The sequence below is a fragment of the Lynx rufus genome, unplaced genomic scaffold (assembly GCF_022079265.1).
Source record: "Lynx rufus isolate CCGP_SWC_20201006 ecotype Redwood Valley unplaced genomic scaffold, mLynRuf1.p SCAF_8, whole genome shotgun sequence".
Lineage (NCBI taxonomy): Eukaryota > Metazoa > Chordata > Mammalia > Carnivora > Felidae > Lynx > Lynx rufus.
Window position 1 is genome coordinate 1,927,293 of NW_025814896.1, and position 26,764 is coordinate 1,954,056.

At 62.5% G+C, this 26,764-nt stretch overlaps 1 protein-coding gene across 2 annotated transcripts in view; it reads right to left on the reverse strand.

Annotated features, from left to right (window-relative positions):
- Positions 1 to 3,608: 3,608 nt before the first annotated feature.
- The window catches only part of CDH4 (cadherin 4), a 540,251-nt gene continuing 517,095 nt past the window's right edge, over positions 3,609 to 26,764 (reverse strand). For both annotated transcript variants that reach the window (XM_047069547.1, XM_047069548.1), the window contains 8 exons: positions 18,824 to 19,009; positions 11,433 to 11,686; positions 10,823 to 10,965; positions 7,328 to 7,561; positions 5,999 to 6,232; positions 5,776 to 5,915; positions 5,001 to 5,165; positions 3,609 to 3,815 (listed from right to left, as the gene is read on the reverse strand). In XM_047069547.1, coding sequence (XP_046925503.1) covers positions 3,609 to 3,815; positions 5,001 to 5,165; positions 5,776 to 5,915; positions 5,999 to 6,232; positions 7,328 to 7,561; positions 10,823 to 10,965; positions 11,433 to 11,686; positions 18,824 to 19,009 — 1,563 coding nt within the window. The remainder of the gene's footprint in view (positions 3,816 to 5,000; positions 5,166 to 5,775; positions 5,916 to 5,998; positions 6,233 to 7,327; positions 7,562 to 10,822; positions 10,966 to 11,432; positions 11,687 to 18,823; positions 19,010 to 26,764) is intronic.

Sequence of the window (26,764 nt, forward strand, 5' to 3'; positions counted from 1 at the left end):
TCTCGACACCGAAGTCCCGTATCCGGCCACCTGCTGTCCGGGGGCACCACTGGCTTCTCGAATGCTCGGAGAAACACAAGCCAGGTTGAGCCGACTATTTAAAACGGGGACTTTATTTACTCGTCTGGAGCAGTGCGCCAGGGCCCCGACTCCGCTCCAGCACAGGGCGGCTCCGCAAAGCCGCTACTCAGTTTGGAACCAAGACTGCCGGGCACTAAAAACACATTGAGAAAACATCGACGCTCTTCCCTTTTTTTTTCCCTTGGCTTTTTTTTGTTTTTGTTTTTGTTTTTGCTTTTTTGGTACAAAATGATACAAACAACAATACAAAATAGTTGTGCTGTTGACGGTTACAAAAAAAGTTGGGGCGTCTGCCTAACTCCACGGTGCTCAGAGTTGCAGTGGGGACACGTCATACTCCGGTATCTTTCCCCAAAACAACCACAGTCATGCGGGCTGCTACACATTTTGTCCATTTTCAAAAAGAAACATGCAAAAAACAAAAATCAGAATGGAAAAAGGAGAGAAAAGGAAAAGCAAAACGCGTTCCAATTATACACAGAGGAGGCTCCCCGCTGGGCAGAACCTGTCTTACGTGCGCGCCGGGCCGTGCGAGCGCTTCCGCAGGACGCGCTGGGTGTGGCGCTGTCTACGCGAGACCTTGCGGGTTTTTTGGTGCCTTTTCTAGCACTGACAAAGAGTGAGACTCCCCTCCCCTAACTTTGTACCTTGGAGAGGACAGAGGCGCCCCGTGCATCAGCCGGTGCTCACGCTAGGGAAACTGAGGCATCGCGAGGCCCTGACGTTTGGCTGTCTGGGAGGCCCAGACAGATGCGGGGGTCCTCGGCCGGGGTGCCCGCCGACCACGGCCGCGTTCTCGCCTCCACCCTACGGTGCAGGTGTGTCCTGTTCGCAGAACGAAATTCCCTACAGAAACGAAACTGTGCCCTGGCACTTTGCCAGTGCCGAGTCTGGGCCTCCGTGGCCCCGATCACGGGCACGTGGGGTCCGTGAGAGAGGCGTCTGACGCTGCTTGCACACTTAGCTAATGCTAGCTTGACCTCGGAACCTGTTCCGAGGTGGATGTGGGAGGGCAGGGGAACCCCATCTTTCTCTGGCCCCCGAGGACTGCGGGGGCGAGCGAGAGGGGCAGCTGTCTAGACATTTGGAAGCCGGGATGGGTGTGAGAAGTCCCCCGTCAACATCCGCCCAGCTGGCGGCCACAGCCTCAGCCTGCAGGATTTAGGCAAACTGCATCAGGGGCCGGGTGGCAGTGAGGGGCAGGGGTGTGGGGCGAGGAGGCAGGGGAGACAGGCACCTGTGCTGGGGTCCACGGGACCGGTGTGCAGGAGGCCGGGTCCTGGGCCAGGCCTGGCACGTCCGTCCCTGAGGAAGCCCAGGGCCCCGGAAACCCGAGAGAGTCGGGATTTCAGAGGAGAATCCACAGCTGCCTCGGTGCCCGGACCGTGTTCACACTTAGAAGTTCAACAGGTGGATGAACTTTCCAAAAACAACAAAACACACAAGATTCCAACTCGCCTCCATCAGTCCTGACCCCACCAGCAATCCCTCGAATGGCCACGTCCCCAGACACAGGGACAGTCCTTGCCTGGCCCCGAGGCATCTGCATAGCTCGGCTTTGGACAGGGGTCCTAGTCCCCCTTTACAGCCCCCCCCCCGCCTCCCCGAGATTGCCGTCTGCATAGACGGGGCTTCCAGCGTGTGACACAGTGACTGTCTTTGTCCCTCCCTTCCTCCCCAGGCAGGGGGAGGGGGTCAGGGGCAGAACCCACTTCAGCCTCACCACCAGCCGGCCACACACCAGTGCTCACGGCCCCAGCTCAGCTCTGGGAGAACGGCGGAGTTGGCAAGGAGTTTGGCACGCGGAGGAAGCCTGCCGTCCGGTGGGGACAAACCCAGACCCACTGCACGCACACACACACACACACACACGCCCCCATGTACACCTCTGAGGCCAAAGCTGTTTGGAAAAGAGGGTGACCACAGGCAGGGGGACAGGCCATAGGCTGAGACTGCATCAAAGACAACCAGACGGACAGCACGGACAGCAAGCTGAGCCCTAGCCCTCCCCACCTGCCCAAGCCCTTGAAGCTTTTCCTCGAGGCTCCAGGGTGGGAAACCGAGGCAAGCCAGCTTCCCCGAGGGCACCCCAGTGCCAAGTCCCGCCCTCAGCCAGTGCACCCTTCGGCCCCTTTCTTGGGGAGCCTGTGAATAGACCAGGGTTCTCCTGCGAGGCTGTCTTCTCCCACCGGGGATCAAGGAGCCTCTTCTCACCCAGAGAACAAACGCGGTGGGGTCTCCCCAGTGGGCCCCGGGGACACGGCGCCTCTCACGTCCTGCGGAACTGACTCTCGAGTCTGGCGTATACGTCGGACCTGCCTGTGCAAAGGGCTGTTGCAACTCTCGGGAGTCTGAGCAGCTGCTCGGGGCTGAGCTGGGTCCAAAGGAAAGGAGATGGGCTGCTGTTTCAGGTGGGTGCCGTCCAGACACATCTGTGGGACCCATGGCACAGCAATGTCAGGGCAGCCTGGCCACTTGGAGCAGGTCTTTGCTGTGCACGTGAGCTCAGGAGCATCGGAGACTCCGATGCAGAAGGGCTGTGGCTTGTGCGGGTTCCCGGCCCTGCCTGCCGTCCGCACGGCCCTCACGGATGTGTCCGGTTCTCGGGGGCTGGGCCTCTGACGGGGTCCTTCGGGAATCCAGTCGCGAGGGGCGGAGGGCTCGTGGCAGGGTTTTCGGGGATGCTGGCTGGTTCGGGCTGTGGCTTCTTGGGACGCTGTATTCTTCCGGACCAAAGGCAACGGGGACTTGGGTGGAGTTTGGGGTGACAGTTGTCTCTGGGGAGGGACCCGGGGACAGCCGAGGGAAGAGATGGTGAGCATCAGAGAAGCCCCTGGGAACCCCACCCGCCCCAGCTATTTACAGCGTCTAGAGTCGGAGGGCAGCCAAAGACGCGTTGAAAGCCAAGTGCACACAGCGGTGCGTCTGGTGGACAGGCCTGGCCCGCCCCCGAGGAACTTTCTGCGGCTGGGTCTCCTGCAGCCCTCCAGCCTCAAGGACACCTGAGGGCCCAGGAGACCCCCACCGTGTAGAGCAACGCTTCAGGGCTAGGAAGGGCCGTTGGGATTTGGACCCCAAACTGGGTTTTCTTTGTAAATTTTGTGAAGCAAATCACCCACTTTAAAAAAAAAAAAAAAAAAAAAAAGGACACTTTCTCCCCGATTCCTTAATTGGTGCCTTCAGAGCTGGGACTGGCTGGGGCTGGGGGGGTTGCTCAGGACTGGGGTTGGGGGGCCGTACGTGGTCTGTCTGCTTGCTTTTAGTCACTCCTGAGTTTGAGGGAATCTGATACATGTACCAAAAGGCACTTTTCTTTTTTTGTTTTTAAAAACAGTGCTTCTGTTCTAGGAAATTCAAGTTAAGACAGAGTGCCTCGCGCTCTCCTCCAGCGCCAGCCAGCTACTGCGGTGGGCGACGCGCGCCTGTTGGGGGGGCTGGGGCGGGGAGGGACCCCCTAACACACCACTAAAGGACACGTCCGCGGGGAGCCGGGCAGCCCGGCGCCTCCCACAGGCCCCCTCTGCGGCTCAGTCCTCCTCGCCGCCTCCGTACATGTCCGCCAGCTTCTTGAACCTGGGCCCCCAGTCGTTCAGGTAATCGTAGTCTTGGTCCCCGGAGCTGGACGAGTTGAGGGAGCTGACGGAGCCCGCGGTGGAGCCGCTGCCTTCGTAGTCGAAGACCAGCAGGGAGTCGTAGGGGGGAGCTGTGGGGTCATTGTCGGCGGCTCGGAGGCCCTGGGTCACAGAGACACGGGGTGAGGGGTGGGGGACACGGGGGCGCCCGGGAGCGCTGGGGAGCAGGCCAGGAGGCTGAGCTTTGCATACAGTAGGTTCTCAGTTAAGTGCGGCCTTGTCTGACCGAGGGGCCTCAGAGAACGGAGCAGGGCTGGGGTGTAGGGAAGGGGGAACAGGTGGCACGCTAGATGCTGGCGGCCACACCGATACCGTGAGGCGAGAGGGCTGGGTGGGGCCTGCGCCTGGGGGCAGAGGGTCGCGATCCCGTGTCTCTGCCACTTGGAATGTGACCCTGAGGTGGCCACAAGTCAGAAGTCTCAAGTTGCCCCACGGTCACCGTCCCCGTGAACAAAACCGGGGACGCAGCAGGTGTTGCCAGAGCCCCTCCCCGTGCGCCCTGGCCCTCTCTCCTCCCGCCGGCAGCTGCGCTCTCCGCCCGAGGGGTCCTGTGGCCTCCTCCGGGACCGTGGGGGTGGTGGGTGCACACCCCCGCTCCTGAGCCCGTGGGGAGGGGCTCCCGCTGGCCCCGCCCCGGGCCGTCCCCGTGGGGAGGGGCTCCCGCTGGCCCCGGGCGGTCACTGCGGGGTGGCCTGGGTGCCCACAGCGTCGGCTGGCTGCGACACACCTCACTGCCCAGCCCTGCCCTGGGAAGGGCACCCGTATCACCCCTCCGTAAGAATGGTTTGAAGCTTCCGTGTTTACTTTTCTCTAAGAATTATCCGAAATGGGCTTTTAATCCCAGATCAGGGGTTCTGAAATTTCATCACGTCCCGGGGAGTAAGTGCGGCTGAGGCAGTTGAAGAAATCTGACCTGCGGCTGGGACGTGACGCGTCTCAGCAGCGTCCTGAGACACCTTTGTGTCTCTGCGAACCACCCCCTGGGCTGCGATCTGTGTAAGTCAGTTATTTTAGGGTCAGATTCTGACACGGGCGGGGTACACACGTCGCCAGCCCCCCCCTTGAGGCGTCAGCGTTAGAGAGCAGACGGGGGGACACGCGGGGCCCCTGCGGTCACAGGGGCGCTGAGGACAGGGTGACTCCTGAGCCCCGGTCTGGATCTGTCCCCTCAGCCCGGCCTGGCCGCCCCACGCGGCGAGGGGGCTGTGGCCTGTGCGCGGTGCCGGGGCCTTCTGCTCAGCGGAGCGGCCCTGCTCGGGCGGCCTCGCCCCCGTGCGGAGCACCCACCTCGGTGATGAAGTCCCCGATGTCTCCCGGGTGCGGCACCACGGGCCTGACCGGGTACTGAGGCTCGGCGCCCACGGGCCGCTCGTCCACCCGCCGCACCCCCGGGGCCTTGCTCAGCACGTGCTCCATGGACTCCGGCTGCTGCAGCTGGCTGAGGTCGTAGTCCTGGGGAGGGGCCGGGCGGGGGTACCAGCGGGGGCCGCGGGCAGGGGCGCCCAGCGCGCCGGCCGCCCCGGCCCGGCACCCGGTCTGCCCTCCCCGCGAAGCCCGCTCCCCGAATTCATCCCAGTCCTGCCCGTGACCCCAGGCTGCCCTCGCCGGTCTGACGCTCCCCCAGGGCCCCGGGGACCGCACCCCGCCCCTGCCAGGACGCGCCTCCTTTGTTCCCGGGAACAGCCCGGGGCTGGGGCTCCCGTTCACCTGTCTTAAGGGGGCACTGAGCTCTAGCGGGGTGCACAGCCGCCCCAAGTTCCCCACGGCCACCTCAGACCCGGAGTCCAGCCGGGCAGCTCCCTGGAGTCCGCGCTCCCGGGCGCCCCGTGCACGTCCCCGTTGTGCGCGCGGGCCGGGCGGGGACAGGGCTGGGGTCCCGGCTAAGGGGGGAGAGCGGGAGGGGGGGGGCGCCGTGCCAGCCCCCGGGTGCGGGCGAGGGCGGGCAGGGAGGCCACGCCCACCTCTGCTGCCCGGGCAGGTGCGTGGGCCCCTCCGCACCGAGACGAAGGACAAAACGCCCTCCGGCTGCGAGCCCGGAGGGGGCCGCGGCCACGCGCCTCACCTGGTCCTCCTCGCCGCCCCCTTCCTCGTCGTACTTGAGGATGTTGTCACGCACGTCGTCCTCGGGGTCGATGAGCAGCTGCTTGGTGTGGCGCTCCTTCTCCCTCCGCTTCATCCACACCACGAACAGCAGGACCATGGCTGCGGGGGCAGGGGCCGCGCCGTGAGCAGGGGCGCATGCGCGTGTGAGCACGGGTGCGCATGCGTGGCTCGGCCGTACTCACTGAGCAGGATGACGACGCAGATGAGGATGGCCACGATGGCGCTGGTGCCCAGACCAGCCGCCGCCACGGCGCCAACCGTGGTGCAGTCGCCGTTCTCGTCGCACGGGCACACCTTGACCTTGATAACGGACGTGTTGGACAGCGGAGGGTTCCCGGAGTCTGTGACGATGATGGGGACATCGTACATTCCAGCCTCCAGGTAGAGGATACGCAGGCTCAGCTGAGCATAGTCACCTGGCAGAGGGACAGGACAGGCTTCGTTCAGTCTGCAGCCGGCACTCCTTTCCCCCAGGACTTCGAGGGGGCAGAGAGTCTGACAGCGCGAAAATCTAAAATATATTTGGTCCGTGCATGCACGCACACACGTGCTAGATCGTTCCGTAGAGTGAAAAGATATTGGCAGTTCAAGAAAAGAGCAATTGCAACATGTAGGATGAAGAAATCACTTCCTTAATATATAAAGAGTTCTGCCAAATCAATTAGAAAAAAACCTCAAAGAAAATTAGGCAAGGGCATTGAACAATTAACGGAAGAAACAGCAAATGGCCAATGAATAGATGAAAAGAGGGCACTAGGTAGTTAAGAGATGAAAACGGAGACAATGATTTTGGCTAATATTGGGAAAATGCTCTTTAAAACTGACATTCAGGGCTCCCGGGTGGCTCAGTCAGTTAAGCGTTCGACTCTTGATTTCAGCTCATGTCGTGATCTCATGGTTCATGGGATTGAGCCCTGGATTGGGGTCCTTGCTGACAGCATGGAGCCTGCTTGGGATTCTCTCTCTCTCCTCTCTCTCTCTCTCTCTCTCTGCCCCTCTCCCTATTCACACACTCTCTCTTTCAAAACAAACATAAAACGTTTTCTAAAAACCAAAAAATAATGACATTCAGTGTTGGTGAGGGCTTGGGTAAGCAGGTGTTCTCTTGTACTCCTGGTCAAACTACAAATTGGTGTGACCTTTCCAGATGCATCCTCGGTGCTAGAAAATTTCAGAATCTGGATACCCCTTTATACAACAAATCCACACCTAGGAAACTGCCCTCAGGAAATAGATCGGTCAGGGTCCCGCCAGTCAGTGCCGCGTGCAGGAAGCAGTCACGGACATGAGTGGCTGGGGCTGCGGGATGTTGACGGCCGTGCTCGTTCTAAGAGTGGGACTGCCTTCATGGCCCCCTCAGGGACGGACTGGAGCACGGCCAGCGTCCCCTGCCTCATGGGGGTCCGGTGGGGGGGCAGGGCTCCCGTCTCCACCGCTCACTCTTCCGTGGGCCCCCTTGGGGTGCCGCGCCCCAGACGTGTCCACTCTGCTGGTGCCGGAGGCGGGCTCACCGTTCAGGCGGGTGATGGTCCAGTTCTTCCGCACGGCGGCCGGGGCAAAGGGCAGCTCGAAGACATAGGGGCCAATGTTGGGGTCAACGTCGGCATCGGCCGCGGTGATGTTGATGGCGTTCAGGCTGGGCTTCTCACAGATCTGTGCCTCCTTGGGCAGCAGCTCGGGGGCGTTGTCATTGATGTCGATTAGATAGATCTGGAGGGTCCCGGTGCCACTAGCAGGGGGGATCCCTGTGGGACAGGCACAGGGTGACTGTGCGGGGTTGCTCCTGACTCTCCACGACCACGGGCACACGATGATACACGTGGGACCCGCCCCGGCCCCACTGCCCTACCCAGGGATGGATCCCCGGCCACATCCACAGCCCTGAACCTGCACCAACACCTGCTGTACAACACACACAACCACTCAGCTGTGGAGCTGCCAGTGTGTGCGCGCACACACGCAACACGTGTGCGCATGCACACACACGTGTGCACACATGCACGTGCACAGTCGCCCACAGTACACATGCGCACGCAACACAACGTGTACACAGGCACACGCACACATGCACACATGCATGCACGCACGTGCACACATGCAAACACACCCGTGCACACGCGCAACACGCACGCGCACACGTGTGCACACACGCATGCGCACAGTCGCCCACAGCACACATATGCACGCAACACATGTACACATGCACACGCACACATGTGCACGCATGCACACATGCATGCACGTGCACACATGCAAACACACCCGCGCACACGCGCACGCACACACGCAACACTCACGCGCACACACACGTATGCACACATGCATGTGCAGTCGCCCACAGCACACACATGCACACAACACATGTACACATGCACACACACATGCGCAATGCATGCACGATGTGCACGCATGCACACGCATGCACGTGCACACATGCAAACACACCCGTGCACACGCGCGCGCACACACGCAACACGCATGTGTGCACGCATGCATGTGCACAGTCGCCCACAGCACACAGCTGCATGCACACGCGTCCATGCATGCAACACAACGTGTACACATGTGCACACACATGCATACACGTGCACTCATGGATGCGCACACATGCAAACACACACGCCCATGCACACGTGCACGCACACACACACGTACGCGCACACATGCACGCACACACGCCTGCACACATGTGCATGTATGCACACACAAGTTGCCCACAGCACTCACGCGCACGTGCGCGCGCACAGTTGCCCACAGCACTCACACAGTTGTCCACAGCACTCAACACGCATGCACGCATGCACACGCACACGCACAGTGTGCACACACGCACATGCCCACCGTTGCCCACGGCACTCACGCAGGGCTCTACTGATGCGCGGCTGCAGACGGCGCTCACCAGCCGGGCCCCACCCCTTCCGGGCCCCGTGCCGCCGGCACCCGCCTTCTCTTTCCCGAGCCTGGGCTCCTTGCGGCCAAGGCCGTCCTCCGTCCTAGGAGGCTGGGTGCAGCCTCCCCTTTTCGGGCTGCCCTCTACTTTCTGCTGCTTTGGCCACGGGTTCATTTAAAACCACTTTCTAATCCGGCAGCTTGAGCTGCTGGAGGAGGGGCACCACCCCCACCAGCCGGGCTGGCGCACCTCACGGTCAGCTTCCAGGGCCGGGCTTTCGCAGACCCGGAGGGTCAGGGAAGCCAGGAGGGAGGCCAGCAGGTGGTGACCGGGCCCCAGCTTTCACTTGCCGTGGGACGAGCCTTTGTGCGAGTGCTACTCTCGCTCCTGAAGCCTCAGCGGCACCACCGTCCTAGAACCCACCGGGCGTAGGTCTGCCTCAGGACCTTTGCACATGCTGCTGCCTAACTCTGGGACTCCCCTGAGACCCCATCTTCCCTTGGCTTGTTCCTTCTGGTCCCGCAGGTCTTGGCCCCGCGGCTCGGGAGCACAGCTGGAAGCCCTGGCCCCTCCCTCCCATGCCCTGCTTTGTTTTCTTCCAGAACTTGCTCCCTGAAATTATCTGGTTGACTTGTTTCTCATTCGTCTCGTGGGGGCAGGAGACTGCTAAGTTGTCCACTAATATCCATTTCCCTGTTTGTCTTTAAAAGACCTGGAGTCCCAGATTTTATCTGGGATCATCCCTGCCCAGCCAGAAGACATATTTCTCAACATCCCTCGCAATGAAACGTGGCTTCGTGGCTAAGTCCTGGCCTTTACGAGCTGGGGGTGGAAGTCCTTAGAAGGGCAGAAATGTGTCCCTGCCTTTCTTGGTCTGCCTCCTGTCTGCCGGCATGTGGTCGTGACGGCTGGAGCACGGCAGCCATTGTGGACCGTGCTGTAGCTCGCTGAAGACACACAGGTGGCCAGAGAGAGCCTGCTTTCTCAAACCAGACCCCGGACCCACGGCTGCCGGCCTGCCTCCAGTCTTCTTCCGCGTGGGAGAAAAGAAACCTCACTCACGCTGCGATTTCTATCACCGTTACGCGGCTGGACCTGGTTCTAGCTGACACACGGGCCCCTGGAATGTCAGCCTTGTCTGTTCGGTCGGCTGATGAGCGTCTGGCACACAGCAGGAGCTCGTGGCAATGACAGCACTGGCAGTGGCGCCGACCTGGGCTGGGCCCTGTTCCCAGTGCTTCAGGGGGCACCAGCTCATCAATTCTCACAGCCCCAGTGGAGGCGGTAGGGTTATCCCCACTTTGCAGAGGAGGAAACCGGGGCACGGAGCGGTCAGGTCTCTCCCCACCACTAAGTGGTGCCGGACTGATTCCTGGCTCTGGGACCTTTCCTCTCCCCTCCTGTGCAGAGTCGGGTAGACACCCTGGGCTCTGGGCCTTGCCGGCTCCTGGGTGCCCTGGATCCGGGGCAGGGTGGCCACGGGGCCTGGGGTCCCAGCACCCATCTGTCCACACCCCTGGGAGGCCCCAGTGCTCGTGAACCTTCTTCCTGCCCCATCCTGGCTCCACTGCTGCCGCCTTTGCTCAGCCCTCCCTCCCTCCCCCCTGCCCAGCCCTCCTGCCTCAGCCCAGTTCACCTTCACCCCTACCCGAGGCCCCTTGGGGTTCCCCAGTCTGGCTCAGGGGCCTCGCCGTCACCCTCTCCGGGCTCCCAGGGCTCACACGGTTGGCACGTGGCTTCTCACGGGTGTCTGCCCTGCCTCTGGGGCCCCTCGTGGGCCCCTGCTCGGATGAGGCTGCCGGGGTCCGGGGTCAGGGGTGGTCAGAGTCACAAGGGGCGGCATCCCGGGGCTGCTTGGAGGAGGCCCTTCCCCGGCCCCCTCTGGTGGTCAGGCAGCCCAGAGCTCTGAACGCATGCACAGAGGGGCCTGCCCGAGGGCACTGAAGGACGATGAGGTCCCCTTGCGCCTCCGCACAGGACACCTGGCGTGGCGGGTGCCCCCCTGCTCCCCTCCTCCACCTTCTCCGGGTGCTGGACGGGCCTCACTCGGTCTCCCTGCCATAAAGCGCACGGCAGGGGTGAGCACCCGACAGTCGCCCCCTGGAGTGGGACGCACCGTTGTCAGCTGCCAGGAAGGTGGCCTCGTAGACGTTGTTTTTGATGTAGAGGGATTCGCGGTCAAGGACGGCTGCCGTGGTGATCTGACCGTTGGTGGCGTTAATGTGCAGCCAGTTTGCTGGGTCCGACAGTTTGGAGTATCTGAGGAGGGAGGAGGTGAGGAGGTGAAGGGGGGAGTGACCCCGAGCCCCCGGCCTGCCCTGGCCACCGGGTCCGCCAGCCTGCACTTGGCAGGACGCGGCCCTCGCGGGGCGCCCGCCTGGACCCCGGGGCTTTCCCTGCCGCCCGGGATGGGGTCCTCCCTCAACAGCGGCTCACGGTCGCCGTGGCGGACGGGTTCCCGATCCTCACAAGGACCCCAGGAGGCAGATACTCTCATTGTCCCCTCTTTACAGACGGGGAGACTGAGGAACTAAGACGGAGAGGCCAGGGGACCCGCAGCGACCTGGACCAGGACCGACCTGACTCGAGATACTGCTGAACGTGTTGAAAACTTTCCACCTTCTTGGGTGAGCGCCTGTATCACACGGGCCGGGTGATCCCCGCCGTCCCCAGCCCGGAGCTCCTGGTGCCCCCTGCCCGGACGCACAAGACGGGTCGGGACCCACCTCACGGCCTGCTGCATGAACCGGTCGGGGTCCACTGCCGAAAACGTGGTCAGTACGGTGCCGGTGGGCACGCCCTCCTCCAGGCGGATCAGCTTGTGGTTCGAGGGGAAGTAGGGCGCCTCGTTGATGTCCACGACGGAGATGGTCACCCCTGCCGTAGACTGGAAGGACATCTGGATCCCACTGGCCAGGGGCGCCTGGTTGGACACCATCACGGTCAGCATGAATGCTCTGTTCAGCTCGTAGTCGACTGCCTGGAACAAGGGAGGCCCCAGGGGGTGAGCCGGCACAGGCACCCACGGGGCCGGCTCAGAGGGTGGGGGCCGTGGGCTGGTTGGTCGGCACCCGCCGCCCCGGTCTGTGCCTGCGCCTCCCGCCCGCTCTGTGCCCAGGAGGCCGGTCCCTAGGGAGGCTGGCCCCTCGTCTCTGGCTTCCCGTGGAGTTTGCCAGCGGGGGGAGAAAGAGTTTGGGGAAAAGGGCCCCCGCCGCGCCTTCCCATCATGCCGTGCGACGTCGGTGGCAGGGCTCCCGGGGGCCGGCTCCCAGTGGCGGCACCCCTCTGCGGCTCCCTCGTCAGGTGCCGCTCCCTCCAGCCTGGCTCGCTCAAGGCCCCCGCTGCTGCCTGTCTAGGGGTGCCCTACTAGGTGCCACGGGGGGGTCCTCTTCTGTTGTTCTGACCCGCCCAGCAGCCTCAGGACACTCACGCATCAGGTCTGTGGGTTCCCTTCCCTCTGGCGTGGCCCCTACGCTAACATGATTCCCGGTTACGCCCTGTTGGGGCACCGGGAGCCTGACTGATAAATGCCAGAGCTCAGGGAGGGAGGGAGGCTGTACGGAGGCGCTGGGGCCCCGGCACACGTTACTGCACGTAACGGCTCAAAGGTGGGCTGCGGCAGTCTCACTGGAAGCCACGCAACACGACATGACACGACACCCCAGGACACGACGGGACCCCCTGTAGCAGCACCTCAAACTCCTGTTCAGACCCTTGCGGGGTAACCTACGCACGGACGGGTCCCCCCCGCGGTATCTGGGTGGTTCACGGAGGGTGTGCTCCCGAGGCAGCCCGGATGCCCAGAGCGCCGACTGGGCGAGCCGAGCGGACCGCACGGGCGCAGCGGGAGGTGTGAGGAATGAGGAAGACAGTGAACCGAGGTGGACGGAGCTCTGGGATCTGCCGGGGAGCAGAAGCAGGTGCACAGGAGGGGGAGGAGCTCGGGGTTGTGTGTGTAGCTGTTCGCATCTGTGGAAAGGAAGACCGTAGGGGTGAATCGCAAGAATGCGTGAAAATGGTCCCCTGCCAGCTGGGGGACGGAACAGGGTGGAGGGAAGGGCCAGGGGCATGAGTTTGCTGGGCACACGCCGTCACAGAGCTTTGGCTCTGGAGCCGTATGGCACCTTACACAGCCACTGGTAAGACAGTACGAGTAATGTTAGACGTGTAAAGCGATCTCCGAAAATTGCAAGCAAACTGAAATAAATGAAGTCAACTGTATATCAACATGACTCTCAAGAGAATAATGATTTCAGGTGACCAGGGCAATATGTAGATGGTAGTTCTCTCTCTCTCTCTCTCTCTCTCTTTTAATGTTTACTTTTGAGAGAGACAGAGGGAGAGAGAGAGAGAGAGGAGAGTGAGGGAGGGGCAGAGAGGGAGGGAGACACAGAATCCAAAGCAGGCTCCAGGCTCCCAGCTGTCAGCACAGAGCCCGACACGGGGCTCGAACCCATGAACGGTGAGATCATGACCTGAGCCGAAGTCAGACGCTCAACCGACTGAGCCACCCAGGCGGCCCCTGGGCTTATTTTTAAAGCCTCTGATGTATATTCCAGGATAAGGTAAATAAACGCGTGTAATAACGTGGTTTAGGAAATAAGATTTTCCGGGTACGAGAAAGGAAAGACGAGTATGAAGTCACCGAAGTTAAGTAAAAATCCTCCAGTGTTAAATTCGAATAGAACGGCCATCGGAGTCAGTGAAGTGAATGGAGCCGGGCAGGGTGGGCTCGTGAAGGGTTGTTCCTCGCTCTGCCCCCTGGGACCCCGAGGAAAAACGGCAGGCAGGCAGCAGCGAGCCCCTCCGCCGTCCGGATGCTGGCTTCTAAGTACCCTTCTCACTGGAGAAATGGCCGACCCAGACGGGAGGCAGGCCGGGCCGCGAGATGAACTGGGGGCGTCCGGTTGGGCCACGGTGCAAGGAAGCACTCAGGAAGGGACCCAGGAACCAGCCAGGGGAGTTCCCACCGGCCAGAACCGATCATGACTGCAGCTGACCAAAGCACGGTGAAGACATAAAAATCCACGCATTCTTAACCGTAGTGAGAAGATGAACACACACACACACACACACACACACACACACATTTTGTTTATTGCTCTGGTGGGATGATGAGTGGTCTCCAAAGACATCCAGGTCCTGATGTCTGGAATCTGTGACCACGTCGCCCTCCATGGCACAGGGACTTTGTGGACATGATGAAGTTAGGGGTCTTGCAGTGGGAAATGGCCCAGGACTCCCCAGGGGGCCTGAAATGCCATCTGAGGGTCTTTACAAGGGGAGACAGAGGGACACAGCATCAGCTGTGTGAGCACCGAGGTTCTGGCTCTGAGGAGGCAGGAAGGGCCACAGTGTAGGGATGTGGTTTCTAAACTGGAAAAAGCAAATGGAATCCCCAGGGGGAGCCCAGCCTTGCCGGCTCCTCGGTTCCGGCCCAGTGGAGCTGATTTTGGACATCCGACTACCAGACGTGGGAGAGAATAGCGTGTGTGTTGAGCGCCTCCCCCGGGCTGGATGTGATTTGTTACGGCAGCACCAGAAACTCGGAGGGATCGCGGCCAGCCGCCAGGCTGAGAACGGACGAAGAGGAGTAACGCGTACAGGATTGCTCTCGCGTGTCCTGTCGGGCCCCGTCCTGGTTTCGTGTTCCTATTTAGTGGCTTAGGGCAACACAATTTGTTATCTTACAGTTCTGGAGGTCGGAAGTCAAAACTCAGCGTCGCCGGGCTGAGGTCAAGGTGTGGGCAGGGCCGCGCCCTCCCGGACACTTGCCTTCTGCAGCCCCCGGAGCCCCCGTGCTCCTGGCCCCTCCTCCCCCTTCCGAGCAGCAACCTGCCCCGTGTGGTGCTGTCTGAGCTCTGCCTTTTCCGCACGGCTCCTCCAACACTCACCTCCTGCCCCCGTCTCGCAAAGAGGCTGAGTCCAGGGGGCCCACCCGGACTTCCCGGGGAAGCGTCCTCTCCCAGAGCCCCTAGCTGACTGGGACTCGGGCCCGGGCATCTCTGGGGGGCCGCTGCTCTGACCACCGCGACCTGCCTTTCACCTAAGAGCACAGCCCTTGCTGCTGAGGGCAAGCTCTTTAGTACTGACTCATCGCAGCCAGGGAACGACTGATTCTTAAAAGCACCGTTTTGTACGAGTGGAGACACGTATCCGGACAAGGGCCACCAGCAGATGATAAGACCAGCGGAGGCGGACCGACGGAGGACTGCACGTTTGCGGGTACGAAACGTCACGCCGCAGCCCGCGTGCCGGTCATAAGGGGGGGGGGGAAGAGTCAGGTCTACAAGGACGGAAGGGGCTGTCAGCGCCCGAGCCCAGTGGGCAGGCTTACGTGGCCAGAGAGGGACGGCCAGGGGCTTCCTGATGGGACTCCTCTGCTCCAGCCGCAAAGCTCGTCCCCACGGAGGGACCCTGCAGGTCTAAATCCCAGGGCACGGGAATTGTGGGAGAAGAGGAGCAAGACACCTCGTGATGAAGTGACTGGACAAATCCGCCACGCGGGGCCAGATTCCGTCGGCCATCTGCCGCTGTGTCTACGACAGGTGGATGGTGGACGGGACGGTGGAATCCTCTAGAGTATGAGAGGTTCGAGAGATGCTACGACCAAAGGCACGCAGGGACCCCGTTCAGATCCAGGTCTGAAAAACCACCGCAGACAGACACTTTCAGGAAGGTTAAGGGGAACGGAGCACAGATTTGGACCGGAGACTCTGAAGGAAACACGGCCCGGGTCTGGTACGTGGTTACGTAAGCGGAACGCGTGTCTGAGGGCGATGCATCCTGACACACTTAGGGGTGGAGAATCACGAGGCCGGGGACTGAAAAACGCACATCAGCCACAAGTGTGGATGGCGGGGATACGGAACAGGCTCACGGCCGTCCGACTCCTGCCAGTTTCCACGGAAAGTAGTCGAACGTGCTTCTGCTTGGAGAGGAATGTATCTGCTGTGTCAGTTTTCGCTGCGGACCCCCTACTTGCTGGTGGCGGGGCCGCCCCGCTGATCCGACCTGAGCCCCCTCCCCCCCACCCAGGCCCATCCCCAGCAGCTCGTTTGTGAGCATTAGAAACCTTACACGCACTGCATCAAAGCCACGCCTTCTCAGCTACTGCGACAGAGGGGGTATTAAGTAGGACACGAAGGAATTTAGGAGCAGTGAATAATATTATGGGGTGGGCGCGGGGCTTCAAGAGACCCCGGGGCTGGCCCCACGGCAGAGACCGGGGCTCTGGCCTGATGTCCCCCCCATCGCCCTCTCCAGGCGTGGTCCCCGCGGGCCTCCGGGAGCCCCGCCCCATCCCCACCACGAGACGCCACGTCCTTCCGTGGCACAGGCCGTGTCACGACTGCCGTCTTCCCCTGCCCCTCACAGCCCTTTGAGGAGGGGCTTCACCTTGTGTCTCAGCACAGAGCCAGCGTGGGTCGGCCTGGGGCAGCGGGGGATGGTCTGACGCCTCCCTGGTCGCCCACCGCTGCCCATCACCTGGCACGCGATGCTGGGTGCTGCGAGGTGCGTGTTTGCGGGAGGGCCTTGATGTCACCAGGGCAGGACCCTCACCGGCCCCAGCGGGCGGCCAGTGTGGTGAGGCATGCTGGCCCGAACCATACTGGGGGACTTCAGGCCAGAGGCCACGAGCCCCTGTCCCTCCCAGGTGTGGGCTTGTTTCCTCCGTCCTGATGTCCGATCGCCTCCAGGCCCACAGCACACACCTGCACCCACGCTGTGTCCAGGGCCCCCTGGGGCCAAACGGCGGCTGGTGTCCTAGCGCCTCCCCCAGGACCCCCCGAGAGCCGTCTGGGGACGGGGCGACGCCACTTAAGTGTGATGGTTTTGTCCGCGAACGAGCCACCACAGGAAGTAATCTTTCTCCCTGTTTATTGGTTCATGTCCCCGGGGGACACGGAATAACGCTGTGTGTAATGCATTAAGATAGTGTCACCGGTCTGAGTGAGAACGCCTTCCAGAAACACTGTTACGGCCAGTAACCGTCTGTAGGAGGGCGAAATAAAACACACTTGTAATGGGGAAATCGATAGGTAATCTGCCCCTCCAGCTTCCATCAGGGCGGCTGTGCGTGCTCCCTGGTCTCACCGTGGCTGCCTCCCCGGACGTGGCCAAGACCCTTCGCTGAGAGGCGAGGGGCTGGGGGCACCCTGCTGAGGGGGGATTCGCTTCTGGGCGGGAGCTGTCACCTGCGGGGCTGCGGGGCTGGTGGAAGGAGGGGCTTGTGGGGGCCACACGCCCTGTTCCCCCGATCCCTGGTCCCCTGCCCCCCTGCGACCCCGCTTCGGCCTCTGGGAGCCTTACTGCTGCCGAGGGGGGGGACAGAAGAGGCCAATTCTTGGATTTTCTGATTCAAAAGCTGAGGTCCAGGTGAGGCAGGAGAAAGGGCCTGTGATTGGTCTGCGCCTGTGGTTTTCTCCTTGGAAGAGATTGTGGTTTCGTGGTTGGAGGAGGGACAGGAGGGGGACGTGTGGGGAGAGGGCGGGGGCTCTCGAGGAGGCTGGGGATGGTGACAGATGCCCACCGGGGCTGGGGGCCTGGGAGCAGAGCGGCTGTGCCCCAGCTTGGCTAGAGCCTGAGAGATAGCAGGCCCAGTGGGGCTGGGGAGGAGGGGGCCGGGGGCGTGGGGGGCAGGGCAAGACCTGCCCGAGGGGACTGTGTATTTCCTCAGACTTCAGGGCCGAGGGACAACGCAGCCAGCCCGGGCCAGGGGGCTGAGGGCCAGGCTGGCCACACACATCTCTGCAGTGGCCCAGGGGTGCTCTCCTCCCCTACCCGGCACCTGGTCAGCCCCGAAGGCAGAGGAGGTCCCAGGACTCTGGGGGGCACAGGGGCTGGAGACAGCAGGCGGGTGGTGTGACAGAAGGCAGGCACACCTGCGGCAAGAATGTCTCCGTGGCTCCTTCTCACGCCCCCCCTGCAGACTGTCAACTCCGCGGGCTGGGCAGTGATGTGTACCCAACACAGGGCCCGATGCCTCCAAGGGACCTGGGGACCCTGGTGGGATTGAGGTGACCTTCCTTGAACACTGGGGGATGGGTGGGGAGGCAGCCAGTCCGTGTCATGACAGCAGCTGTTCCTGTCAGGTGAGCTCTCACTGCCTTCCAGGCGCTGTTCCAGGCGCCGCCCTGCCCTTCTCTGTCCAGGATCTACTGCGGTGTCAGCGACAGCCCTGTGCGTCCGGGGCACAGTGAGGGTGACTGGCCCGTGCCCACGGTAAGGAAGCCAAGAGCCGGCCACCTCCCCTGACTGCCCCCCACTGCCCGCGCCCCCTCCTGGCCACCCTCCTCTGCAAGACAACGTCTGAAAGGATGCCGTCTTTACCAAAGAACGCAAAATTAACCCGAACGTGCTTTCCAACACCCATCTTGCCTTAAAAAGACTTTGAACTGGGAGTCTGGAGGAAAGCCCCGGGTGGGTAGCAACGCAAAGAAGGAAAAACGGAGAAGCGTGGTGTGGGTGACGGATGCCATCTGCACACGCGGTCCGGGCTCCGTGGGACGGTGCGGCCGCCTGTGCGCCCGGCGTTAAGGGCCGTGAAACTCAGTCTTAGGTGCACACGTGGTAGGACTCACTTGTGACTTCTGACGAGCGCGCAGTCCTGTCTCCCGCACCGCGCTGGGGACGCAGGAGTCCCCCCAAGCCCCTCACCCTGCCCCCCGGTCGTCACACCCCCATCCCCAACACCGTTCTTGACATTTGTCTATAAATCACGACACCAAATCCTGGATCAACACAGCACGGGGAAGGGAAGGCACAGGCCTCAGCTGTTCAGAAAGGTACATGACAAATCTTCAGACGTTAGACAAACAAGTCCCGCCATGCCGGACGAGGAAACACTCCTTCGTGGCTGAGCTGGATTTATCTCTGGGATCCAGGGATGGGGTTCACCCATTCCTGGACTGAGGCAGGGATGTGGCCTTCAGGGAGGGGACAGGAGAGTGGTCTCTGGGGGGTGGGGGGGGGGTGGCAGGTCAGGCTGCCCAGTCCCTGGAGGTCACACGACCAGGTCCTTGGGAGCCCGCCTCCGGTCCAGCAGGTGGGTCCCAGGGTCGCGGCCCCGGGGCGGAGCTCGCCACGGCTGGCAGGAAGCGAGGAGGGCACCCACCTTGACCACGGTGACCATGCCCTCGTTGGTGACGGGGTCCGTGCGGATGCTGAAGTGCCCCGAGGGGTCCCCGCTGATGATGCGGTAGAAGGCGTTCCAGTTTGGCGAGTGGGGCTGGTCTCGGTCCATCACGGTCAGGTTGGCAACCACCACCTCCACCTGGTTTTCGGGTACCTCCCCTGCGTACTGCAGAACACAAGGAGACAGTGTTCTCACCCTGTGGGGCCTCTCGACCAGCCCCGGGGATGCACCCCCTGTCGCCCGCAAGTGGGCCCATTTGGCGCGCACGGTGGCTGCTGAGAGCCCTCCGCCCCCCCCCCCCCCCCCCGCTCCCGCCCCCGGCTGGCCCGGGGCTCAGAGCCGTACCCACCACCTTCAGACCAAGGCTCACGGGCACCTGCACACACGTGTGCACCGGCCTCCCTCCTGAACCCCCTTCAGACCTTCCCCGTGTGCCCGGAGGCCCATGTGACAGCTGGGCACACGAGACACCACAGCACGTGCTCGCAGCGTGCAGGGCTTCCCGGGAGAATCCTGCCCGGGCTCCCCGCCCCCCGCCCCCGGTCCCGGCACCGTGCCGGGCGCTGCCCATGCCGTCTCCTCAGGGTAACCCTGTTCTCACCCCCATTTTACAGATGAAGCAAGAGAGGTTAAGAGACCCTGGGGCACCACAAAGTGGGGTGCAGAGTGCCAGTCCTGAGGACCAGCCCCCTGTCACCGTGGGCCGGGTCACCGGCTGGGGAGGAAGGAATCCAGAGACAGTCTTGGGAGTGGCCCCAGGCAGCCTGGCTCCCAGCCCTCGTCCTCCCGGGCCCCCTCCGTGCCTGCCTAGTTTCAGCAGAAGTGGTGCCCGAGCCTCACAGGACTCCCCGTCACCACCACCCGCGGCGCACGAGGCCTCCCGGCCACGCTGCCCTGTGCCCACCCGGGGGCCGCGGCCCCAAAACGCCCTTTCGCCCCCCAGGACAGGCATGGCGTCACTTTACGCGGAGGACAGTCTTCCTGTGCACCCAGGGAGCGGCGGGCCTTGGCCTGTGCTCCAGAACGAACTCACCACCCCTGAGTGCGTTTCGAAACGCCCGGCAGGGGGTGTCGGGCAGCCGGTCACACGTCCTCCACCACCTGAGTGCGTTCACGGCTCGGACTCTGCAGCTACCATCTGGGTTCTTTGACACTCTGCGTCCGGGGCTGACGGCAGCCCAAGGGCCAGGCCCCTACACACGGCGCCCCCGTGCGGGGCTGGCTGGCTGGCTCTGAGGGGACCCCCTCCCCCCGGGCGACAGACGCCAGCTGGTGGGTGTGGCATCCGGCCTCCCGTTCTCTCCCTCGGGAGCTTGGGTCATCCTGGGAGAGACTGGGCCCCTCCAGCCCGGCTCTGGGCCTGGATTGCCGCACTGGTTTCTGCCCCGGGCACTCGAAGATTCGGGCCTCAGCTGGTCATTGGCGAGGGGGTTCTGGGTGCAAAGAACAGAAAACTGGGCCACAGTGCCTTGAACACAGGGGTTGACCTCCCAGAACCAGGAGCCCGAAGGCCGAGGGTGGCCATCGGTGGTTCTGTGGGTCAGTGATGTCGGGGCTGGTGGCTCTGCTCTTTCTGGCTTCCTGGAGGTCAGAACCCTGCAGCTCAGCCAGTGTGTGCTTGGTGTGCGGCTCCGGGGACCTGGGGCCTCAGGCCCAGCGAAGGAGGAACCGGAGCCCCGGCAAGGTCGGCTGCCTCCGGGGCTGCAAAGGGCTCTGTTCAACCCAAGGTAAGAGCACAGACCTTCACCTGCACTTCACAGGCTCAGGAGAGGCTCCTGTGTCAGCCTCCTGGACTTTGGGCATCGACGTCCTGCCGGGAACACCACAGCCCAGCCGCTCAGGCACGCACAAAGGGCCCTCGTCACCTGGTCCTCGCAAGTCTTCAAACCCTGATAGCATCACCTTGTCAGCAAGAACAATTGTGAATTTATCCAAGAAGGATCTCTCCCACCAGGCCCTCAGACGCCGTCCCACGCAGCAGCACGAGATCCTATCGTGGGATTCGGGGGTGCTGGCGCCCGTGACCATTCCGAGCTAACGGCCTGTGGCCGCTCCCGTTCCTCCAGCAGGTCCCGGTCGCCGCTGTCCTCCTGAGCCTGCCTCCACCAGCCGAAGCTGCGGCCCCGGGGGCCGGCGTCTGGGAGGCGCACTGGTGGGCGTTCTTCCCTCCATCCCCAGGGCCCCAGGGACTCAGCCGGGAGCAAGGGGGCCGGCCCCTACCCTCGTGGGACTGTGGGGTGCCACAGTGCACAGCATCAAGGTCCTGGCAAGGGACAGCAGGGCTATTCAGCCCAGTGGCCAGAGACCCAACGTGGAGGGGGGAGGCGGAGCCCTGCCTGACTGGGGTCCCAGGCACTTGCTGTCGGGGAGGGAGCGGCCCTGCCATCGCTGTGGGTGGGGCGGGGTCCTGGGGCTGAGAGGCCTCAGGTAGAGGACCACGGGGGCAGGGCATTCAGAGGGCACTTTGCCGAGGCTTGGCCATGAGGTCTGGAGAGTGCAAGGGAGGGTTGGGGGGCTGGGGGCCAGGAGGCGGGTCGTCCTGGGGGGGGCACAGGGCTGCTTCGGGCAGTGTGTGGGTGCGTGTATGCAAGCGGGGTGCCCTGGTCCCTGGAGCTCTCAGGAGGAGCACAGGTGTGGGGTGACGCCCCCCAGTGGTCCTCAGGGAGGTGGGAGCCGGGCAGAGGAAGCAGCGGAAGGCCTGGAGCCGGCACAGTGGCCCCCCCTGCATTCGTGGGGGGGCGGTGGGGGCAGGGAGACTCGAGGCCCCCAGCTGGGGCCAGTCTGCTAACCGCACTGAGCCAGCAGGCCTAGGTCCCACCGCCTGGTGTCGCTTGAGCCTCCGGAGACACACCTCCCCCTGGTAGATGCTCGCCCCGGGCCTCCCTGCCGCACCCAGGGCCACGCCCTCTGCCGGATGTCACCGTGTCCCCAGTGCAGGAGGCGCTCTTGGAGGCTGTGACCACCCGGGGGCTGCCGACCTGGGCTGAATGAGAACCGAGTTTGTCATCCACAAAACGGGCACGCCGCCTCCCGCGAGGCTCGGGGATGGAGAACAGGCACGAAGGGCCTGGCACACTGCCCGGCCCGGCTCCGGGCCCTGAGCACAGCTCCCTGGCTGCAGAGGGAGGGCCCAGCTCCCCGGGAGCGGAAAACAGCACCTACCACACCGGGCGAGGCCACTGCCCGAGGGAGCCCGTCCAGGTGGGCGCAGGCCTGGCTTGGCCTCAAGCAGCCGTGGAAGCTTAAGGGGGTCCCTCGGCCCCTCTGAGCGGGTTTCCTCAACTGAAGACTGGGGCCAGGGACGCCCGCTGCCCACCTCCCAGGCGGCAGGGGGGGAGCCGGCGAGCAACGTGTGCCCTCCCCGGACCGTCTAGGAATTCAGAGTAGGGATGACCCAGAGCATCTGTGGTCCTGGGGCCTCGGCGCCCGGACTCTTGTGAGGGGCTTCGTGGGAATGGAGGCCTGGCAAACGACAGGGCCAAGTTCAGGCCATAGCCCGTCTTGTTAATAAAGTCTGATCGGCACACAGCCACGTCCCTTCATTTACATGTTGCCTGTGGCGGAGTCCACTGATTGTGACCTGGAGCTCCCAGACTTGGAAGTGATGGCTTCACGCCCTTTACAGAAAAGATCGCGGACCCCTCTCGAGGCCGCGATGCTCCCCACCTCGGTGATTCAGAAATGGGCACGTGGCCTCCACCAGCCAACCGGGGCTCACCGAGTTCTGGTGCCGTCTCTGGCCTGGGTGTTGCGCCCACACCTGCCTGAAAGCGTCGGGTGCGGTGGGGCCGCCATCGGCAGCCTGAGGGTGCCAAGCCCAGAGGAGGCGTGTCCCGAGGGAGGCTCCCTGCGGCTCGTGGGGCCTGGGTCCAGCCGTGCCTGAAGTCAGTGCTTGGTTTTTGGCCTCTGAGACCCGAGGAGTTTTCTTTTCGGTTAAGTCGCCAGAGTCAGTAACTTTTTGGTTAAGTTTCTTTTTGGTTAAGACTGTTAGGCTGCCTGGCTGGCGCCTTCCGAATCCCTTTCTTTATTTTCTACAAACTTGCTTTCGCAGCTTCCTCTACGGCCACGAGCTGGTCAGGTGGCCTAGGACCTGCCGGTCGCATGCGCCTGCCTGGCTGATTCCGAAGCGAGACGGAGAGGCCCCGTGCGCTGGCCCCTACGGGGATGGCGCCCAGTTCAGCGTGGGCAACATGAGGGGCTGCTCCGGCTGGAGCCTCCGTGCCCGACACGGCGGGCCCTCGGGTCTTGTGACCGCTCACAGCTGTGGCAGCTTTCCTCTCTGTTTAGATGACTGGGGTGGTCCGGGCAGTGTCACCTAAGAGCCAGGCTTTGGGTGTGCCCCCGCGGGTCACCACAGCTGGCCCGATGGGCACCTCTGTCTGCTCTGCTCTGCCTCTGTCTCCGGGGTGTGGGGTCCGTCCCAGAGCTTCACGGCACGGGCGAGACCTGTGTGTCCCGGAGCCCGATTCCTCCCAGACTCTGGGTGAAGTTTATTCCAAGAGTCTATTTTAATTCATGCGAGTTTAATAAAGGTTCACAAAGAAGGGCCTTAAGCTGATAAATCTGGCTTAGGATTTTCTTATTAACCTTCCCCTAGCCATAATGAGTTTTTAATTTAATTTTTTCAGGTTTTCGGGCACAGGGAAAGCCTCTCCCATGCCTCATGGGATGCGAAGGCAGATATTTGGGAAAGAAGGAATTTTAAGATCACTGGAACACAGTGTCTCGCCTAGATGGTAATCCAGAATTCAAATGTAGCCCCATCCCCGGGGGCGGGGAGGATTTCATCTAGCACAAACACAGCTCCGAGGCAGAAATCCGCAGGGCTCCCGGGGGAAGGTCACATTAGCATAGAGGAGGATTTGGGTGGGGACAGTGAAGCCCAGCAGGATTCAGAGAGGACGGAGAATGCCAGCCTGTCCACACCCCACAGCATAACCCGGGAGGCTGTGTTTTTGTTTCTGTTCCGATCACTTGGAACCATGGCTGGTCCTAAAAGTCCTAAAAGACGCGTGCGTGGGCCGGAGGACTTGACCCTCCCCCAGCCGCCTCTTGGGATGCAGGACACCCCCTCCTCTCCAGTCCGCACCCCCTGCACTGGTGGGGCATCTAACCGGGAAGGAGGGGTGCCCTCCCTGACCTGGAACTCAGGGACGTGCCACAGTCATTAGCAGAGCCTGGAGAGCCGGCCCCGGGAGTCCCCGTCTGGCCAGGATGGGGCTGTGGTGCTGGGGGGGCACCTGGGGAGGGGTCTCCGTGGCCCCCCCCCCCCGGGCACACACCAGCACTGCCCCTCCATTTGTCCTTGGCTTCTGCTGGCATATGTAACTACGGATGCGCCTCTGGACATTCCATTGGTTTTATTGTTTAGAATTTACTTTTGTATCCAGTAAAACCATGATGGTTTCTGCTGGGCTCTGAGTTCAGATCAGAATCAGATTGGAGGACCAGTGGCCCTGATCCAGAAGCAACCAGAAGGCTCTTTATTCACCCTGCACATCACAGGGGAGGGACTGAGGTCTGGGGGCCAGGATGCCCCCCTGAGCCTCTGTCCCCACCCCGAGGAGCTGTCCCCAGAGGAGGCAGATAGCGCAGGGGGTGCGCCCCACCTCACAGGGGAGGAAAGAGGCACGGGGCCTCCCGGACCTGCCTGAGGTTAGCGACTGGGCTGTGTGGGAGACCGGTTAGCAGCTCCAGCCTCTGACCCCCATGTCTGCCTGCAGTCCGGCTGGGTGGGGACCCAGGGGGTCGAAGAACGTGTCATCTTTGGGAAGCGGACACCGGCATGGCAGGAAGGGCTTGTGGTGGGATGTGATGTCGGGTGGGGACGGGCGCTCCCGCCTGCCGTCTCTCGGTGCTCGGAGGAGATCCGAGTAACTATGGCAGAACTTTGCACTGAGTGTCCGTGCGCAGTTAAGGGTGTTGAGTCCGTGCCCGTTTTGAGATGCCAAATTCTGATTCTCAGGAACTCATGCTGAGTTCAAATCTCTCCCTTCTCCTGGGTTTGTGGACGTAAGTCGAAAAGCTGAGGAGACCTGGGATTCACAGGACCTGGGGGGCCAGAGCGGGCCCACTTTCAGGCGGTACGGGCCCAGCCAGCCCTGGGGAGGGCGGAGTTCGCTGGGGGCCAAGTGCTGGCCTCCACACTCGCTGTCCTCCTGTCCCGTCTCCAGAGAACGGGGCGGCGGGGGGGGGGGGTGGAACTGCCATGATCACATGCCCTTTTGTTTTTTTGTTTTTTTTTTAATTTTTTTTTTCAACGTTTATTTTTGGGACAGAGAGAGACAGAGCATGAACGGGGAGGGGCAGAGAGAGAGGGAGACACAGAATCGGAAACAGGCTCCAGGCTCTGAGCCATCAGCCCAGAGCCTGACGCGGGGCTCGAACTCCCGGACCGCGAGATCGTGACCCGGCTGAAGTCGGACGCTTAACCGACTGCGCCACCCAGGTGCCCCCGCCCTTTTGTTTTTAACACTAACACTGAATTTAACTAAATTACTTAATTTAACCACATTAATTGTTTTCACATGTAATCTCATCCATGCTTCTCTGGGGACGGGAAGCAGGCCATGCGGTCACCACGTACAGTGGGGGCTCCGGGGGCCTCAGTCGGTTGAGCATCTGACTCCTGACTTCTGCTCAGGTCACGATATCCCAGGGTCATGGGATCGAGCCCCGAGTCAGGCTCTGTGCCAAGAGTGTGCAGTCTGCTCAGGATTCTCTGTCTCTCCCACTCTCTCTGCCCCTCTCCTGCTCTCTCTCCCAAATAAAGAAACAAGAGGAAACGCGTCTCATCAGCTGCCAGGTTTTAAACGGCCATAATAATGCATCTTAATGGCTTCTATCCACCCCCCCTCCCCCGCCAACAGATGAGGAAACTGGGCTGACAGGGAGAGGTCTAGTGACTTCGCTGTGAGTCCCTCGCCTGCAGAGTGAGAGCTGGGGCAGGACTCCAGTGTGTGAAGGCGGGGGCCTGCTCGTGCTGCTGTGACGGGCTGGCGGCCACCCGTGGCACGTTCACAGTGCAGCACGGTTCCAGGCGTAAACCTTCACGGACACCAGTGGACGCTCCTGACATCCCTTGGGACCGATGACGCTTTTGTGTAAAGTGGGGACATTGAGAGAGGTCCGGCTATCAGCCCAGGTTACAGGGCTAGGAGGGACCAGGCGGGGGGCTCGTGAGGGGCCTCCTGACTCCAGGCGAGTCAGGGGGAGGGTGGCTGAGCTGGTGGCAGGGGCCTGGGACCCCGGCTATCCAGGCTCCACTCCGGGACCCGAGGACGAAGCCAGCAGGAGGTCCTCGGGGCTGAGTGCGTCCTGGGGGCCACCGGCCCCCCACCCAGCTGACCCCCACGCTCACCCTCGAGGGGTGCTGAGTGTCCAATGGCCGTACAACCCGCCAGCCCTGCGGCGGGGGCACCTCGCGGCAGCACACGCACAGGGAAAATGACTTTTAATTAACATTTAAGGGTAGGAACTGGATCATGCAAATCCCCCCCATCTCCTCAGCTTCTGCTGATTGTTCTTGATTAAGCTCGATAAAAATAGCCTGGCTGTGCGGGGATGCGGCCGGCCCTCGGCCCCGCCCACCACCCCTGTGCCAGTGTCCTGGGCCCCGCCTGTCACCCGTCTCCAGGGACACACCATGGGCCACCCTGACTCCCGAATCTAACCCACGATTGCCATGTGACCCAGTTACCAGGACGTTAGCACATGGGTGGGGGGGGGCGCGCACTCCTGCCTGGAAACTGGTCTCCCCCCCACCCCCCGCCGCAGCGGCCTTCGGGTCTGACCGTAGCGAGGCTGCCCCCTGAGCGCTGTCCTGGCGGACGTCAGGATCCGAGGTACCGCTGAAGCACTCCGCCTTGACTCTCGGACCCTGCGCCCACTCCAGGCCTGGGGCCTGCCCGAGGCCGGCCG